The 18,860-nt window shown below is 41.8% G+C and overlaps 1 protein-coding gene across 2 annotated transcripts in view; it reads left to right on the forward strand.

The window, feature by feature from the left end:
- The first annotated feature begins 437 nt into the window (after nucleotides 1–437).
- ESRRB (estrogen related receptor beta) overlaps nucleotides 438–18,860 on the forward strand; it is a 216,810-nt gene continuing 198,387 nt past the window's right edge. The window contains exons 1-2 of one of the 2 annotated variants that reach the window (XM_077323305.1): nucleotides 438–728; nucleotides 9,362–9,933. In XM_077323305.1, coding sequence (XP_077179420.1) covers nucleotides 9,932–9,933 — 2 coding nt within the window. In that variant the 5' untranslated portion in view covers nucleotides 438–728; nucleotides 9,362–9,931. Of the gene's footprint in view, nucleotides 729–5,823; nucleotides 5,880–9,361; nucleotides 9,934–18,860 lie in introns of those variants that run through there. The other variant, XM_077323304.1, reaches the window with a different exon arrangement.

Genomic DNA, 18,860 nt, shown 5'->3' on the forward strand with positions numbered 1-18,860 from the left:
AATTGCACTGTGAGTGCCATAGAGTCTTAGGGGGGATTAGAGGGAGAAATGGAGAAGAGGGTGGTCAGAGACTGGAATGTAACCCCCTTCTGCAAAGCCTGTGTGCTTTGGAATGCCAATTGCTTGGGTTCATATTGTGGGCAGCTGTGCCCTTTGTTACTCAAAAACATCTGCTTAGGCACTGTAGAAAATGGATTGCTGAAACGGGTGCCAAGATCATAGTTTGCATGGGGCCAGTTAATTTGGGCTTTGTGGGCCACCGTACAAGAAAGGTAAGGACTGGAATTGCTGGTTTATAATTGCAACATTAGTATGTCAACATTTGTTGAAAAGCAAAACAAAATTAAATGCAATTTTTGTTTAGGAAACTAGAACCAAAGGGCGATGAGATATCTGTACCCAGAAGGAATCATGGGTGACTATGAAAGCAACGGCATAGTTAATAGCATAGCTATTTATTGAATGTTGGAGTGGAATATCCTGCGGGGAAGGAATTGAAGCCCCATGTAGGCTAAAACGTGGGACTCCTGGAGTTCTTATGATCCCAGGAAGAAATGGAAAGTTTTCCTCCTAGGATTCCCCCCCCCCCAATACTTTCTCCAGGACAAAAACAGTAGGCAAAACAAATTGATATGAAATATGTTTTCTTTTAGAATAAGTGATTTTTTTTTAAAAAGGAGTTACTCAAAATGTATGCTAAGAAGATTTTATGTAAAATTCTACCACTGGTAAGTGATAATTCCTGTGTACACTGTTGATATATGCAATATTTTTCAAGGATTCATTTATTATTTAAATGTGACTAATTTTGTTCACAATTAACTTGCTATAATGTAATGCGTAGATTAAGAGTTCAACAATTTCATAGTTTAATTTGGCATCCAAATGTTCTTCTAGTTATGATGAGTTTATGAAACTGTAGAAGTTTCTGTCCATTTTTGTTTGCTTCCTGGCAAATTAGTGTTTTTAGTGTTTACTTTTTCCCTACCCGTCAAGTAGTATTGTGTAAATTTGTAATTTTGCTTGTAGAAAACAAAGGCATTTATAATTTTGTCTGTATGCCAAATACTACAATCTTTCATAATACACTATAAATGGTATATTTTATTTTGTTGAAGCTGTAAAAGAAATTTAGATTCAATTAGAAAGTAATTATTTACATTTTCTTAAATGTTTCAGTTCAGATCCCCACCCCCAAAATCTCCCCTCCCAATTAATCTGTTCACCCCCCAAGAGTTCTGTCTCTAGAAACCGCTGGCTTCAAATCCCCCTACAGCCATGACTATCATTGTGTGAGCTGAGGCCAGTTGCTTTCTCTCAGCCGAACCAACCTCAAAGGGGCATTGAGGCTGAAATGGGGGAGAGGAGAATCATTCAGTCATCCAGAGCTCCTTGCAGGAAGGGCAGGATAAAAATGGACGGATATAGATGAGTAAGAAAGTTGAGAACCTGAAATGTCTCCCAAACCAAAGCATCCAGTGTCTGGATGCAACAAACAGCTTCATGATTTTGACCTGTGTATTCGAATGGTGCACACTGAGAATATTAAATCTCTTAATACTTCCAGCTTGATTTCCCCTAGCTCAGTCCAAAGGAAAGCTTCAGCTTTTCCTTCCGGACATACTTTTAAGCTTCCTCTGAGCTTTCTGTATCCTTGTACCTGAGGCTACATAGGCAAATGTGGTATTTTTTCATTCTTCTGGAATACTATGAGAACTGCTAAAGAAACTGTACTAAAACTTTCTTGCTCATATAGACACACATGCATGTTAACAAAAACTTTCCCCTTGCATAGAGCAGCTTTAGCTAGCTGCTTGGTTGTTTGGACAAAATACCAGTGAAGGAGATACACAATGGAGGATAATTTTGGGTGATTGGACTTCCCCTCACAAATGTAAGATGCTTTTGAAGAGTCAGAGAAACAACCAACAACCATTGAGAGAGGTGGCTTGTCTACAGCTGGAGACTGGAGACTCAAAGGAAAATATATTAGAATTTGCCGATCTATAGGTGAGCTGTTTGGTTTTTGTTAATAACGACGTCGTAGTGATTTTTATCTCCTAGTCTGTTGTCTATGATTCATCAATATGGCAGCTTTTCTATCTCCTTTTCTTCCCTTTCCATCCTGTCTCCTTGATGTCCAGAGATTTCAAGTTGGAACAAAGAGGCACTTTTACAACAAAGTCCTAAAATAGGAGACTGAATCGGAAGAGTGTGATCAGTCATAGGGTAAAGGAGAACATCTTTTATGAGCCTCTGGTTCCTTTCTTCCAGAAGATCTACAGCATGGTTTGTTTGTATACCAGCATCAATGGATCCCACACTTAACAGCATAGCATTATGCCCCAAGATAGATCCCAGTCCCTTACAATCTAAATTCTGGCAGATAAGAGAATCAGAAGGGAGAGGACAGTAGGCTTAAGAAGACCAGGGGAAGAATATACAAAACTGGAGTCGTGTAGGATGTGGTTCCAGCAGATTATTTATACAAACATTTCTATCCAATTTTCCTATGAATACTTATTCAGGGCTGCATACAGCAAACATCAATTAAAGTAATACCATTTACACTGTACAAGCAATGCCAAAAGATAAAAAAATATATATGTAAACACAATCTAAGAAAAAGCAGATAAACTACATACCAACCAAAAAGGCCACATCCATAGTAAACCTTCAAGAGAGGTTAACGCTTGGACATAAATCCCATCACTAAAAGTTGAGGAATTAGGGCTGAGACCGAGAGCAAGCTGTGTGTGATACCAGGAGACATGTGTATCTTGATTTTCCAATGCTTATTTAGGGATATGCAGACTTAAACTGCTGTGAGTGTAAATTCATGTGGGTAGCCATGTTTGTTTGAGGCAGCAGAAGAAATTGAGAGTTCAGTGGGACCTTCAAGACCAAAAAAGTTTTATTCAAGGCATGAGCTTTTGTGTGTACGCACACTTCCTCAGATATGTCATGGAATGGAAGTAATCAGTCCATACTTATAGGCAGAGTGTGAGAGTAAATTAACATACAGCATATTATTATTATTATTATTATTATTATTATTATTATTATTATTATTATTATTATTATTATTATTATTTGATAATTTCTTACCTGCCATTCCCAATAAGGCTCGTGACGGGTTATAGAATGTAACCATAATGAAAATGGTTAACAGGTTCCAGAGATAAATAGGGGAAAACAGCAATTTGACTTTGTTTGTATTCACTTGAGATTGAATTGCATGGGAAACATTTGGCGTACAATAAATATGTCCCCATTAAGAGAATAATGGGCAAATAGATAATCAATTCCTGATAGCAGTTAGCTCAGACCTTGCCAACAAGCTGTGCATGAGTGTGAGACACTCATGTGGGGTGCAGAGCTTTACAGCTGAACTAGAAAAGGCAGAGTGGACCGGTTTCTAGGGCCTCACCATGTGATACCTAAGGCCAGTTGGGTTATCTCTGGCTCTATAAAACCGTGCCTTACAGACTATTTCTTTAAAGGTTGGACAACTTGTGAGTGGCAAACAGCTCTAGCCCAGACTGAAGTTTAGCTTGTGGATATGAGACCTTGGCTATTTGTGAATTAACCTCTACTCCTTGGACCATCTTATCAGATAAAAGAAATGAGATCATAGAATAACAGAGATGGAAGGGACCTCCTGGGTCATCTAGTCCAACTTGTTTGTTGAGCAAGTAAGGCACACAACCATGAAAATGGAATGCTCCTTACTGTTCTGATGATGAAGATGAAGATGAAGAAGAAGATGATGAAGAAGAGGTTTTTATGCCACTCTCTTCACTGGTTGAAGGAGTCATAACGCGGCTTACAATTGCCTTCTGGTCACGTGTCTGGCCAGTGAAAGCATTAGTATGCATTTATTGATTTTATTGAGGCTATGCTAAAAGCCTTAATTTTTTAACTTGATTAATAAATACTGGTACTCTATTTTTAAAGATGTTTTCCACCCTGTGTAGGCTTTCCATTTCTCTTTTGTTGACCTTTTTAGATTTTTGAAGACACAATTTCTCCAGAACTACTCAAATACTTCCGTGACTGATGGGCCCCCATTTTGGTGGAGCTATTCACCCAAATCAACACAACAGGGGTGCTCCCATAAGGGTGGAAACAGCATTGTGGGCCCATTATGTAAAAATGGGAATAAACAGGTTCCCAGCAATTATCACTCAAGTAGCCTGCTGGATATATTTTCCAAAACGTACACCAAACATCTCTTGAGTAAGCTAGAGGACTGGGAAGCATCCATCAGATCATCTGCCCAGGGCAAGGAGGCCTCAGAAAAGGGCAAAATACGCTTGATCATTGCATTAGCTTATACCATCTCTCCCTAAGGAGGAAGAAGAGGAAGAAGAGTTGGTTCTAATAGGCCGCTTTTCTCTACCTGAAGGAGGCTCAAAGCAGCTTACAGTCGCCTTCCCTTTCCCCTCCCCACAACAGACACCCTTCATGAGGACACCAACAGACCACGATACAGAGGAGCTAAATGAGCATATGACTTCATGTGTTGGACTCACAGAAACCTGGGAAACTTCCATGATTATTGTGGTGGCTTTGAAGTCCTGAGCTAAGTTGCCAAGGGGTTCCCTGCAAGGATGTTGGATTTTCCACCCTGCTTTGTGAAGTAAATCTTGTTTGTATTTTAAGGACTGTTGATGAAGGGTAAAGGTTTACGAGAAGGTCTGGGGATTTGCTTAGGCATTATATTTTTCTTTCTTTTGCCTACTGGTAATTCCCCCTTGGTTAGGAGAAGTGGAAGCCAGTGAGCTGGAAGAACTGCTATTCTCTCTCCTTCCCTCCGTTACCATTAACCAACCCAGTCCCACTGTTTTCCCCCCTCAACTGGGATTGGTGAACAAAAGTAAATAACTCTGGAAAGAAGAAAACATGATTTCAAATGCATTTACTTGCACATGCTTAGGCCTTATCCTGGGCTGTGGAATGCTCTAGGCTCCCTGCTGTGCTTCTGCTTTGCTGGAGAGATGTTTGGTCCCATGTCCCTTCTTTCTTCTGTGTTCCATGTGCATCTTTTCTCATCATTCACTCACAGTGATAAGAGTCTTGTTGACTTGCACACTGTAGAAGCGGTGACTATTTTGTCCATATTTTTTGTTTACTGTGGATGCTTCGGGAACATTTGCACTAGAGTTCAAAGTAACTGGAAATTAAACCTCTGCCTGTGGACTGGGTGCACATTGTCTCTAGTGCTCTTGCATATAAATGCACATACATGAGCACTATGGGTAGACAGGATGCTGTTTCACAAGCTGCAGCTGCTTAGATAGACAGGTAGATAGGATAGATGATAACATATCACAAAACAATTATAATTTTTCAAATATAGCTTTTAACCAAAAAAACCCATCATTGTTCTGACAACAGAGGATACACTGTCATAAAATCACTAAATATTATAAAGTTGAACTTGTGTGCAGCCAACACACTCCCTGCCTGATTGGACCTCCCTTGGGGTATGCCGCCAATAGGGAGAGAGTCCTCTGCAAATGAACCAATCAGTTCAAATTGCACTCTGCTAATGAGGGCCAATCAGGTCGAATTGCATGCAGACATCCAGAAAATACTCAGGGAATGTTTACTCATGAGTGAGGGCCAGTCAGTTTAAATTGCACTCTGCCAATCAGGCCAGATTGCATGATGACAGCCAGGAAAAGCCTCTATCCTGGGAATGTGTACTCATGAGTAAGTCATGGCTCTCAGCCAGGATAGTTTAGCCCGAATCAGGTGGGAGCTCTCAGCAGGAAAGGCTAATAAGGAATCAGCTCTCCAACTCTAGCATTCTGGTAGTTTCAGAAGTTTGCTGGGTGAAAGAGGAGCTGGCCTCAGAGCATGCCCTACTGCCAGTAAGTTGCCCTGGCCTCTCATTTTGAAGAAGGAAGGGAGTGAGCCACCTCCTGATGAAGACTCTGTGCGCCATCTGGAAGGGGGGCTATGGGAAGTCCAGAAGTGCTCCCCTGCCAGCCCTCTGGGACCCAGGACAGCCAAGAAAAGCCTCTGCCAATGGCATGAAAGTTGGGGAAAGTGCAGACAGGGCACAGAACCACCATGAGGCTATGGGGACTTATAGAAGGGAGGGGTACTGTTTTCCAGTAGCACCTCCCTAGTAGAAGAAGAGTTGGTTTTTATACTCTACTTTTCACTGCCCAAAGGAGTCTCAGAGTGACTTATATTAGACTTCCATCCTCTCCCCACAACTAATATCCTGTGAGGTAGGTGAGGCTGAGAGAGCTCTGAGAGAAACTGCTCTGTGAGAACAGTTTCTAACAGGACTATGACTAGCCCAAGGTCACACAGCATGTGGAGGAGCAGGGAATCAAATCCAGTTTACACATTAGAAGCTTCTGTTCTTAACCACTACACCAAGCTCTACAAATTGCCTTAAAGAGATGTAGCTAGACCACAGGCAGAAGAAACTGTTGCAGGGGGATAGACTAAGTCTTCTTTGACTTGCTCATTGACTGTTATGGGATTCTTTCCCTTTAAATTTGGATCTTCTGAAAATGGCTTCTCAGAGCAATTCAAGGAGGGAGACACTCAGGTATTTCCTACATGGAGAGGTGATTGTGTGGTTAATAAGGCTTGCAATTTGAGAAGGGAAGAATGCTCCTGTCTTCAGTGTTCTCTCTCTTTGTGTGTTTGTGTGTATAGACGGGGAGTGCAACATGGCCCTATGTCCCCATCCCGAGCAGCCCTTTCCTCCAGGGGAACTGATCTCTGCAGTCTGGAGAAGAGCTTTTATTTTGTGGGTTCTCCAGGTCCCACCTGGAGGCTGGCATCCCTGACCAGTTGTGGGGATGCTAGCTTCCAGCTGGGACCTGGAGATCCCAGAAACTTCTGGGGTTTCTCAAAGTCTGAAGAATATTTCAGAGTTTTCTCAATGGTAAAAAAGTTGAGAAAAGCTGACATAGAGGCAGTAATTGAGAAACCCTCTGTAAGTTCTTTGCCAACCAATGTTTTCATGTTTGATTGTAACAGACAACTCTATTTAATTTGATATTGAATTGAACTGAAGAAAGTATGGACTGAAAGGCTTTCAGTTCTTTAAGCAAATTTTACTATCAATTAAATATTTTCATTGAAGGAAGAAACTGTGACAAGTTAATGAATTACTTGAGCCTGGCATCCCTGCACCTCCATGGGATCCAAAGCCAGGGCTTTTCTCCAGGGGGACTGATTGCTTTTGCCTGGAAATGGCCTGCAAGGGCAGCAAATCCCCAGGTCCCAACCTCTCCCATTCTGCGACCTCTCTGCCACAGAGTTCCCCCCCTCCCTTTCATCTCCCAGAGCCTGGAGATGAGTTGCCATTGTAGACAGAGTCCCCCTCTAAAGCAGCCGTTTCCCCCTGGGGACTTGGTCTCTCTAGTCCAATTCTAGGAGATTTACAGGCCTCAGCTGGAGGTTGGTGACCGCTGGGTCAAGAATGTTCCTTGAGGTTTTGAGGTGGGGCCTTAAGAGTCCAGGGGTGGGCAGGAGCTCTTGTCATGTAGCCAGCCCCCAGGAAGGCCACCGTGCAGATGTGCATCCTAGGTGTGCATCCTAGCATCCACTGTATTCCTGGGCACAATGGGCTTTGCCTCTAGTAGAATAATAAAGCAGACCTCAGGTGTAGCGGTGCCTTCAGCCAGGTGTAACTGTGATGACCACGTGTGGCTCAGGCACTGATATGAGAATGGGGGTGTTGCAAGTTGCTCCCCATTTTCATCTCTGCGTGACTATTTCCTATTTTGATGCACCCATCAGTACAATTTAAATTAATACTTGTAACTGAGTGGAAGATTGTCCCAGTATGTTCACCAGTAAGGCTCATTTTCCTCCTTTGTGTCTTTCTATATTCCCTGGACCTTAGGATCAAACTACATATTACAATTTGTACACCGATTCTCTGAGAGGGAAAATAACATAGTGGGGTCATTTGAGGTCAGGAAAAGGTCACAGAGACAGAAGGCAGAAATCTCTTCTTCCCCCATTCCATGGTCCCAATCCAAACTGGGGTTGTTGCAAAATGTGGGAAATGTATTTTTTTACACCTAAGATCCGACTATCTCAGTCATTTCCCCAGGAAACAATATTCTGGGGCAACTTCTTTTTTTTGGGGGGGGGCATAATTCAGACGCAGGAAATCCAATCCTCACAACACCTGGAGGGCATAGAGGAGAGTCACTCAGAGATCCCCTGCAAATTTGATGTGTTTAGCTAGTACAAGATCTGTTCTATTTAGGACCGCTGCAGTCCTTTTGATAGGCACAAATTCAGGAGTGTATAGAATGAATCCCGTGTATGCTTGAGTAATCAAATTTTTTTTGGGGGGGGGAGGCATGTAGAAAAGCATCTGGGAGAAGTCTACTGTGAGTCTGGGGTCTTTAGCTTGACCAAAATCCATTCTACACTTTCTGAATCTGCACCTATCAAAATGACAAAAGTTCAGGAATGCATCATGTGCAAGGTGGAGACATCAGAATCACAGGGGACCTCCCCCAGATGCTCCTCTACATGCTGTCCAAGTTGTTTCCTTGAAGTTGTGTAAACATTTATATTGAGCAGAGACAGCCTGTTTAGAATGTCTCCATTCACAAACTGGCATGAACCTCCACAAGCAGCTTGAAAGTCTGTGGAAAGTTCGTGCAAGTTGACTTGCCATGAATATGACTTTGTGAAGAACAAACTGACCAAAATTAATCACAATGGGTCAACTTCCTACAGACTTTGTTATGGTCTTCTTCAGGAACCTATAGCTTTGTGAAAAGGCTAAAGTTTTATGATGGGAACTGCAACCATTAAATCACTTTCAGACTAGTTTAAGTGAACAATCTAGATGTGCCCACAATATATTCTTATGAGCTCTCATTTTAATATTAAGCTTTTCAGAGCCAGAAAAGCCAGCCTTAATACTATTGCCAACAAATACAGTTTTTGTGAAACCTGAGCATACAACTTGAATATAATTATAATAATTAGAAATGGAAAAGATCTGTTCAACATAGCCGTGACTGTCTCCAGTGTTTCCAGAAGAGACAGCAGGACAGGATTCCCCCCACCCCCACCCAAGTTTAGTCATTCATAACTAGTCCCCGTAGTATCTGTCCTCCCTTAGCACAGTCTCCTCTGTCTGGATCTCAGGGGTTTTCCTGGTATTCCAAGATGTCTTTAAAACCCAAAATCAAATCTCTAGGAGCTCCCCAATGAAGAGGAACGTGAAGCCAATGCTCCTGAAAAATGCTTAGAAATCCTTTATTAGGGGAAAACTTTAGCAATACTTAGGTGCACGCGGGGTAGCTCCTGATCAACTGGTGCTTTGACAAAGGCAGACTCTTGTCCTCTGTTTCAGCTCTTTTTCAAAGAAGACTGGCTGCTTACAGCAGGACGATTCAGGCTTCACTCTCTGTGTGGCTCCGGGAAGAAGGACTTTCAAGAGCCACCATGCACAATTCTGGAAGTTGACTTAAACAACATCGGAGGGCTTGGCAAGACTGTTTACATTTGGAGTTCTTTTTAATGTTCTTGTTCCATTTGCTTTCCTTGCCTGAAGTTCTGGCAATGTTGCTGGGGAAGTAATTGCTAAGCACTTTTCCTTTGCTGTGCCCACGGGTGACTGTGGGGGGCTCCTCCCTGGATGCAGTGTGGAGTTGAAAGCCCAGCGTTTGCTGCTTTGCCTAAGACCTGCTTATTTCACCCCCCCCCCTTGTCAACTGCCTGTTATATCAATCACGGAGCTGGAATCTATTTATAGGTTGGGACTCAGAGTACTGTGTCCTTAGTCACAAAGAAAGACAGAGACGCAGAGGGGACTCTCGGCTGGTGCTGGCAGAACAAAAAGGTATTTAATCAGCAATTACAGACACCTGAGGGGCAGCGGAAATCCTACCCTGGTCCGGAGGTTCATCTCTCAACCTGAAGCATGTGAGTACCTAATTTCCGCCCTTTTCTTTCGGGATCCAGTGCTCTCCCCCACATCAGCCTTTTTATCTGAACTAGAAATTATGGGTGCATAACCTAAACAAGACTGAAAGAAGGAAAAATTAAAGTCTATTTTCACATTTTCTAACAGAACATCAAGGTGACTTACAGGCAAGCAAACCATTTAGAGGTTTTAACATTAATGAACTAATTTTTTGTTATCATGAGTCCGATGTCTTTTTCATCTTGGAGCAAACAAGCAAAAAGTTTGTGACAAGTAGGATTGTTTGGGGGAATGGAAATAGTTATGGTTATCGGTGCTCCAAAAGGTCATCACTCAGTTTAAGGGTTTGTCAAGGACAGGTGATATTTCCCCAGCACAGCTACAAAGGCTGGAAACTGGCAAAGTTCAGCAATGCAAACATTCTTTTGAAATAATTTCACATCTCAAAACTCTCTCTTCCAACTTTGGCATGGATGTACTCTAATATGTACATGTGAAAAGGAACATTACTTGGTGCATTAGGTTTGAGCTTTGAAACTGCCTCACTTAAAAAAAAAAAGTATGATGAGCATAGAACGTTCACTAAGACCAAAGGAACCCACATGACTTCAGGAAGACCCTGTAGTGACATCAGTGTCGGTATCAGTGTAATGTTTTTATAGTTAAAGGCTAAAAGCTTGTTTTAAGGCATCCAACACGCTCAAATGCCCTTTTGTAGCTTGTCTTCTGTGAAGGAGAAAATGCAGAGGATCTTATGTTATAAAACCATAAAGAAAATGGGTAATAACTTTAAATTGATTTGTTGGTTTAATTTTAGCAAACTGACAATGTATAGTCAAGATATTACACTGTACCTCCAGAAACGTGCTACTGTCTTTACTAAATTTAGTGAGGTTACTTTAAAAACTTTTTAAACAAAGTATTTACGTATCATAAAGATTGCAATATTTGGCCCTTTGTTTAAAAAAAAGCCTCAGCATAATCTCAAAAATAGATTTGATTTCCTAAATTTCAGTTGAGAGAACATATTACGTTTGATAATTTTAATTGAACAAAATGAATCACAATTTTCAAATATGTGTTGTCTAAACTGTGTTCATTACATTCAAGACAGAGCTGGTTTGAATAAAAAGTTATGACATGTGTGAATAGTTGAGGAGATTGCTTAATAAGCCATCTTTTGGTGCAAATGTATATAATTGATTATTATTTTCTTTTGTTCAGGATAAACCTCATTCTTAAAAATGTGTACCTTGTATGTATATTTCTATTCTTCCAGTCTTACTCTTCTGAACTTTGTAACATCCAGTACAAGACACTACATGTGATGGCACAACAGAAAAACTTAAATCCAGATTAAACATAAAATCAAAAGTTTCAGATGATCATTAAAATTCAAGATGTATTTGTAAAAAATGTACAGAACCCAGTGATCTTGATAAAAATATTTATTCAATTAAAAAGTTATGTGGTGTTATTTAGAAGTAATTTTTGTGTGTTTTTAAAAATGTCATTTTCTCCATATTTGTTATATTTTGTTTTGCAGTTTTGTGAACAGAAGCAGGATTAAATGGACTAATTTTTCACTGTTGAAAACAGACCATAGTCTGTATAGGTAGATCAAATGCTTTAATATTTTTACATATTTGTATTTGACAAGTGGGGAATTATAACCCTGGCTTCTTTCCCATAATAATTCTATGAAGTTGTAAGATGTCAGTGTGCATATACCTGCAATAATTTGTGATTAATAAACAGTTCTGCAGGGTCAGGATTCTTGAGCAAATTTTCTCAAAATTACTCTCCCCCACACCTACAAGCTTAATGATTGTGGTCTGTTTTGTGGCTATGTTTGCAAAGGTGTTAAATTTCCTCTAGCTTTGTGTTTGTCAGGGTGATCCAAAAGAATCCTTTCTTGGGAGTAAGACCCACTGAATTCTGAATAGAGCTGTTTAGGATTGCCCTCTTTATGTGTATGTTCTGTTGTTCCTCACCTTCAGCCGGTAGTCTTTGTTGTGTCTTTGGTGAGGGTAGGGGAGAGGTCAAATATCAGCTGTCCTATTTGGTGCTTGAATAAACAATGCAGAGTCCCAATTGCCCACTTTTTTAATGGGCTAAAGTCTAGAAAAACTCTGATGTCGTGTAGGAAAGCACAGTAGTGTTATTTTATTCTTATTTTACTAAAAAGTTATATTATGTGGAGTTAGGTACCTGTCACTACCATCATATCTAACCTGATTTTTCAAATGCAGATTTAATTGGGTTGCTAGTGATTGGGGGGGGGGGAAGAGATCCCCTCATCTGTTTACTCTTCTGAATTACAAATGTTCACCGCCCCCCCCCCCCCGTTTTGTTATACCATCTCACGGAGATCGTGTATTATACATATGCCAAGTTTACTATACAGTTTTATGAAATGGAGAAGTGATACCTGTCTGGGAGGATGAATTAAACACCTGGAATGTGGAAAGGAACAACTAGTATTATTTAAACTGTTATAAACCGTGAAGGCCTATATAAAATTAAGCAGTGACCACAAATACATAAGATGTTGCAGCTATTTTACCTTTCTCCCTGTTATTTCTTCACCTCTGTCATTCTGTCCCTTTATCATCTCTCAATTTTTACATTTCATTATTCTTATGCTTGCTCCCCCCCCCCCCCCCAACTGCTTTCCAGAAAACACATTTCTTTCTGGCACAGAAAATAAACTCAGATTGCTGGTAGTTATGTTAATCTAATTCAATCCTCTGTGGGTTAGAAGTGAAATTCTAATAGTGGAGCTGTTGAGGGCTTTTTTGTTAATGGCTTGGGGATTACATTGAGTTAAAGGCTCATTTCCTAATCAAACAGAGAGGGAGAGAGTGACTCCGAATATTTATGAGTCTCCTAGCGCGAGTTAAACATTGAACTCCAAAAGCAGGATCTCAGCGCAGTGGAAAGAGTTAAAACCCCTCAGGGCTGCTATGGAAAAAAAATGAAACCAGTTAAGCCATCAGCATTTTCAACTGCTGTACAACTTCAGTTCTGTAAGGGGGTGTGTAAGGGTGAGGGAGAATAATCATCTTGCTATGTTAAAATGGAAACTGCAGTGAGAAACGTAAAAGTGAAATGATGTTTCAGATCAGCTCTCTTGTACGCAGGCCTAGAAGCATGGCTTAGGTTGTACTGAGACCTTGGTAGAAGCTGCCAAGAAATCCACATTTCAGTGGTGGGCTTTATGAATACTTGAGAAGGGGAGCTGCTCTTCTGAGAGCTTTGATGCTTTTTGGAAGAAGAAGAAGAAGAGTGGGTTCTTATATGCCGCTTTTCCCTACCCGTAAGAGGCTCAAAGCGGCTTACAGTCACCTTCCCTTTCCTCTCCCCACAAGAGACACCCTGTGGTGTGGGTGAGGCTGAGAGAGCCCTGATATTACTGAAGAAGAAGAAGAGTTAGTTGTTATATGCCGCTTTTCCCTACCCAAAGGAGTCTCAAAGCGGCTTACATTTGCCTTCCCTTTCCTCTCCCCACAACCGACACCCTGTGGTGTGGGTGAGGCTGAGAGAGCCCTGATATTACTGCTTGGTCAGAACAGTTTTATCAGTGCTGTAGCGAGCCCAAGGTCACCCAACTGGTTGCATGTGGGGGAGCGCAGAATCGAACCTGGCATGCCAAATTAGAAGTCCGCACTCCTAACCACTACACCAGGGGTAGTCAAACTGCGGCCCTCCAGATGTCCATGGACTACAATTCCCAGAAGCCCCTGCCAGAATTTGCTGGCAGGGGCTTCTGGGAATTGTAGTCCATGGACATCTGGAGGGCCGCAGTTTGACTACCCCTGCACTACACCAAACTGACTTTTAAAAGGCTTAATTGGCCAGTTTATTATTATTTTTTAGCAATATCATTTTCCAACTCCAACACCAGCACATGGTTCTGTCTTCACAGAATGTGCTACTATGGGCTGGTTCTGTGCTGCTGGTAATTTTGGAATGTTGGTTACACTCTGTGGACATATCAGAGCAATCAAATGACTGGCCTTCTCTGCAGGGCTGCCAGGAGCCTTGGGGATGGGGGGCAGGGTTATTAGATCCAGGCTGGGAAGTTCCTGTAGATTTGGAGAACGAGCCTGGGGAGGACAGGGGCCTCAGTGCTAGAGACTCAATTCTCCAAAGCATCCATTTTCTTTGGGGGAACAGATCTTTGTAGTCTGGAGGAAAACTCTAATTCCAGGTGATCCCCAGGTCCCACCTGGAGGTTGGCATCCCTATTTCTCTGTGTTGTCTAATGGACGTTTCTTACTATCCTTAGCCATGGGCATTGGCCTCTAGGAGGAGAGATTCCAATCCTTTCTGGGATAGAGAACAAACAATATTTGTAGTAAGCAAAATTAGAACGTACAGTTTGCAAAACATGTTTAACTGTAAGAATATAAAAAGGGCCCTGCTGGATCAGGCCAGTGATCCATCTGTTCCACACAGCGGCCAAACATCTGCCCAGGACAAGCAGCAACAGGGCACAGAGGGGGAGGACGTCACCCTTGACCAGGGGTAGTCAAACTGCGGCCCTCCAGATGTCCGTGGACTACAATTCCCAGGAGCCCCTGCCAGTGAATGGACATCTGGAGGGCTGCAGTTTGACTACCCCTGCCTTTGACGTTGCCACCGAAGGCTAGTACTCAGTTGGCTGCTGACTCTCAGTGCAAATGCTTTACATATGTCGGCATATCTTGACTGTTCTGATTTTGCAAGGCTTTAGAAATGAAATCTCATAAGCTGCCAACTAATTATCATTGCATCAGATAGTATTTCAGATAGTATTATAATTTCATGTTATCTATCAGAAACTATAGAATGGTAATCATCCATCCCTTTACATATCAGCTACAAATCCTGTCAAATATGAAATATTAGTGATTTTCTGGAACTATTTTCTGGAACTCTGGATTCTTTAGAAGCTTATGTAGCACTTTGGTGGAAAAACAGATGAGATACAGCTTGACTACCATTTCTGATTCTCCTACTTCCAGGGACACTGTGTACTTCTATAACACATCCTCAGTTTGTAAGGGCTATAGAGATGCCCAGCACTTTTCTGAGTGAATTGTGGGAACATGACATTGGGTTGCTCCAGTGGGGGGAAGGGACATGGGCTGACACACAGCATTGTGTGTGTCATGAAGTCACGTTCGAAGAAAACCTAGAGACATAGTAACTTTAGAAGAAGAACTGATTTTATACCCCGCTTTTCCCTGCCCAAAGGAGTCTCAAAGTGGCTTACAGTCGCTTTCCCTTCCTCTCCCCACAAGACACCCTGTGAGGTAGGTGAGGCTGAGAAAACTCTTGACAGGACTGCTCAGTCAGATCAGAAATATCAGGGTTGTGATTGGCCCAAGTTCACCCAGGTGGCTGTATGCAGAAGGGCAGGGAATCAAACCCGGCTCACCAGATTAGAAGCTGCCGCTCTTAACCATTACGCCAAGCTGGCTCTGGAAACTCTATGGTAAAACCATAGAACTTTAGAAATTGCCAGAAACTCTATGGTAAAAACACAGAACATCTGGCAACTCTTAGAGCTACCCTCTCATGGCATATGCGCCAGCAATAGGTTTAAATTTCCCCCCCCTCTCACTACCATTTACAGTAGCAACAGGCAAAGTAGGTTGCTGGTGGGAGGCAAGAAAACTTTGCAGAAATGCTACATATATTAGCAGTGAAAAGTACTTCCGGAAGGTAAGCAGTTTGAATCAGTGGTGATATACCTATCGACTATATTCCACTAAATACTATTGCATGTGACTTATCAAATGCCGTTTAAAATCTGTAAAGAGATCAAATGCTGAAATCAAATATATATATTTGTGTGTTAAATGTAGATATCCAATATATGGAAAATAGCTGAGAAAATTCAGAGGTTATCTATTTAATATTAAACTTGGAACAGAGAATTTTGATAGCAGTTTTTGGAGCAAATTCTTTCTTTAAAATTAGCAGAATAACCTGGGTAAAAGAAACCTACTAGTTAGTAGTCTTTCTGATAGAAGATAATGACTGTAATCCTTGCTTTGGTCTCATACAATCTAATCAGCATGAGCATGAATGAGAGTGAGCCTGGAGTCTTCAGCGATCAGTGGACATGAGAGCTCAGGAGAATGTAATTCTGTTTTCTTGTATGCTGGACGAGTGACGTGGCTACTTCTTTGTTTGTTGAGTGAGGGCGACCATGAGCTGAGAGGATGAATTTAATGTCAAGAAGGCCTATGAATACATCCTGAGGCACTCTGTCTTTTCCATACTGGTCATGATAGTGCTCAGATTCTGAAGTAGGATCTATTTCCTTTTAAAAGTAAGGTTAATTCTGGGAGTATAGTCTAAATTTTGGGGTGGTTGGATACCATTGCATTGTGCTCAAAGGAAACTGTGCTTCTATTTACACACCCTGTGAAATGAGAGAAGTTACGGCTTACCAGAACATCTCCCTACCCTGAACGGATGACAAAGTACATGAGTTAAACTAGGGTTTATAAATTGCAACCTGAATTCTGTAAATAATTAAACTCCCTCCCGCCCCACAAGTGTAGTTTCTCTAAAAGGCTGCCCCTTTTGGTTTCCCAGCATCTGGGCTATCCCAAAATGACTCTGAGCCCAACGTGACCACAGGACATTAATTCCTTTTCCGTGTCTGCACCAAACATTTCCAGAGAGGTGTTGCCCATCTAATCCATCCTCTCACTATATAGTGCAAAGGTTTGGCTACTGAAGCACAACACCCTTGGATTGTTCAGCCATCAGTGACTGGTTTGGGTGCCTCCCCTCATCCTCAGATGCCTCAAGGTGCTCACGAGTTTAATTAGATGATGGGCACCTAACCTTTCCTGACCTGGATAGACCAGGCTAGCCTGATTTCATCAGATCTCAGAAGCTAAGCAGGGTTGGCCCTGGTCAGCAGGGCTGCAGAATACCACCATGGGTCCCCAGATGAAGACTCTATCTGCGACCCCTTCCATTTGATCCGAACCAAATATTGTAACAAAGCCAAATTGCTTACCTGGCATCTATAATAAATAATATAGAAATGAAAGCGAAGATTGTGTAGGACCTGAGAAACCCAGGTTTGAATTCCCACTCTTCCTTGGACGGTTGCTGGGTGACTTCCTGGGCCAGTCGCATGCACTCTGCCTGATCTATTTCACAGGGTTGCTGCAAGAAAAAACAGAGATGGGGAGAACCGTGTAAGCTGCTTTGGGTCTTCTTTGGGAATAAAGGTGGGATGCGAAGTAAAGAAATAAATTCTAACCTGTTCCTTGTTTTTTATCACTGAGGCAGATAATCATTTGTTATCATGCATGTTAAGGGTGGTGGGAGTAGAGCATACTGTTATTACTTTAATGGATGGATTATGGGTAAAGATTAACTCCTTTCTGTCCATGATATTAACAAAGATTTACTCCTATCCTGCTTTTATATACATTCTAATTTGCCAACCAGGATGGATAAGGAGCCACTGACACCAAAAAAACAGAGGGTGGGGGTGGGGAAAATGAAAAGTGGGGCTAGATGAACTGCAGATTATGAAAGGAAGAGAGGAGAGAGGAGATGTGGAAAAGAGTTAGAGAAAAGTAGGAAAAGACGGGTTTGCTGATCAACGAACAGCTTCCCTCTATCTTGTGGTAAACTTTTCAGAAAGGCCCAGCACTTTGCTGTACTCTGCCTTCCTTGCCCTGCTCATGGATGCAGGCAGAACTGCATTCGATTTTTAAATTTTAAAAAATGCATTTCATGAAGACTGCATGATGTCAGCTTCAGGGTCTCTCCAGCTGACTTGGGCTTTTGGAAATTTGTCCACCCCAGTCTCCCCCTGCTGGGGCCATCTAGTCAGCATTTGGATGGGAGACCACCAAGGGAATCCTTGGTCACTATGCAAAAGTAGCCAATGGCAAGCCATCTCTGAACATCTCTTGTCTTGGAAACCCTACAAGGTCACCATGTCAGCAAGCAATGCAAAACCCTGCACAAATCCTGCCAACCAAGTCAGGGCCTAGCAAATCCCTAATGATCAAGTTTGTTTAAATATGAAACCCAACATGGTGACAAAAATATGAACAGGTTAAAACAAACATTATCCACCTTTGTTTGATAGGGACCCCCAAAGTTCCTGCTCAGCCCTCAATGGCCAATCCCATGATTTTGCCAGAGGGAAGGGAAGGTGAGGAATTCTGCAGAAAGGTGCACAACAAGTAAACCAAGATAGCTTTAAAGAGTGTCCACCTCATTAGCTGTGCCATTAGACAGCTGCTATTCCTCACCCACCCTCAGTGTCTGGTGCCCACCATTCTCCTAAGGAGGGCTTATGCAAAATCCTTCTGCCACTGTTTTGACAGAAAAGGCCCTTCCTGCAATGAAACATTACATAGTTCAGTATTAAATGTGTACATCGTAGCATCCAATGAGCATTCTGAATTGGTATCTTCCTCCTTGTCTTTCCGTTGCCATTATAAGAGCATCCAACGTCTTAGCAGGTCTCATAGGAGACTCTCAACAAATCTCAGAAGAGTGTGGAGACTGCTGTCTCACCCCAAGATGGACTCCACATTCTTTTTGTTTTTTTGAATTTCAGTACTTTTATTGTTTGTTATTATGTAAAGCATTTACAGAAAGGTATAAGACACACACATTATTTTTCTTATCACGACTTATTCAACTTCTTTCTGGCTTTCAAGAAATGCTGGGTTCTCCTTGTGAAGCTGCATCACTTCCTCTACTACAGCCTAGTAAAAGTGTGGTTTTTACCTGTGTAACAGCATATGCACTCAATTGCTAGGAATATATATTGTAAAGGTACCACCACATGGGGCAGTAGTGGTGGCATTTGTCTTAAGAAATGCTCAGGCTGAGTATTTAAAAATCTGATATTTCCTTTGAAAACAAAATAAAAGAACATTTCCTA

This window comes from Paroedura picta, chromosome 2 (genome assembly GCF_049243985.1).
Source record: "Paroedura picta isolate Pp20150507F chromosome 2, Ppicta_v3.0, whole genome shotgun sequence".
In the NCBI taxonomy this organism is placed as follows: domain Eukaryota; kingdom Metazoa; phylum Chordata; class Lepidosauria; order Squamata; family Gekkonidae; genus Paroedura; species Paroedura picta.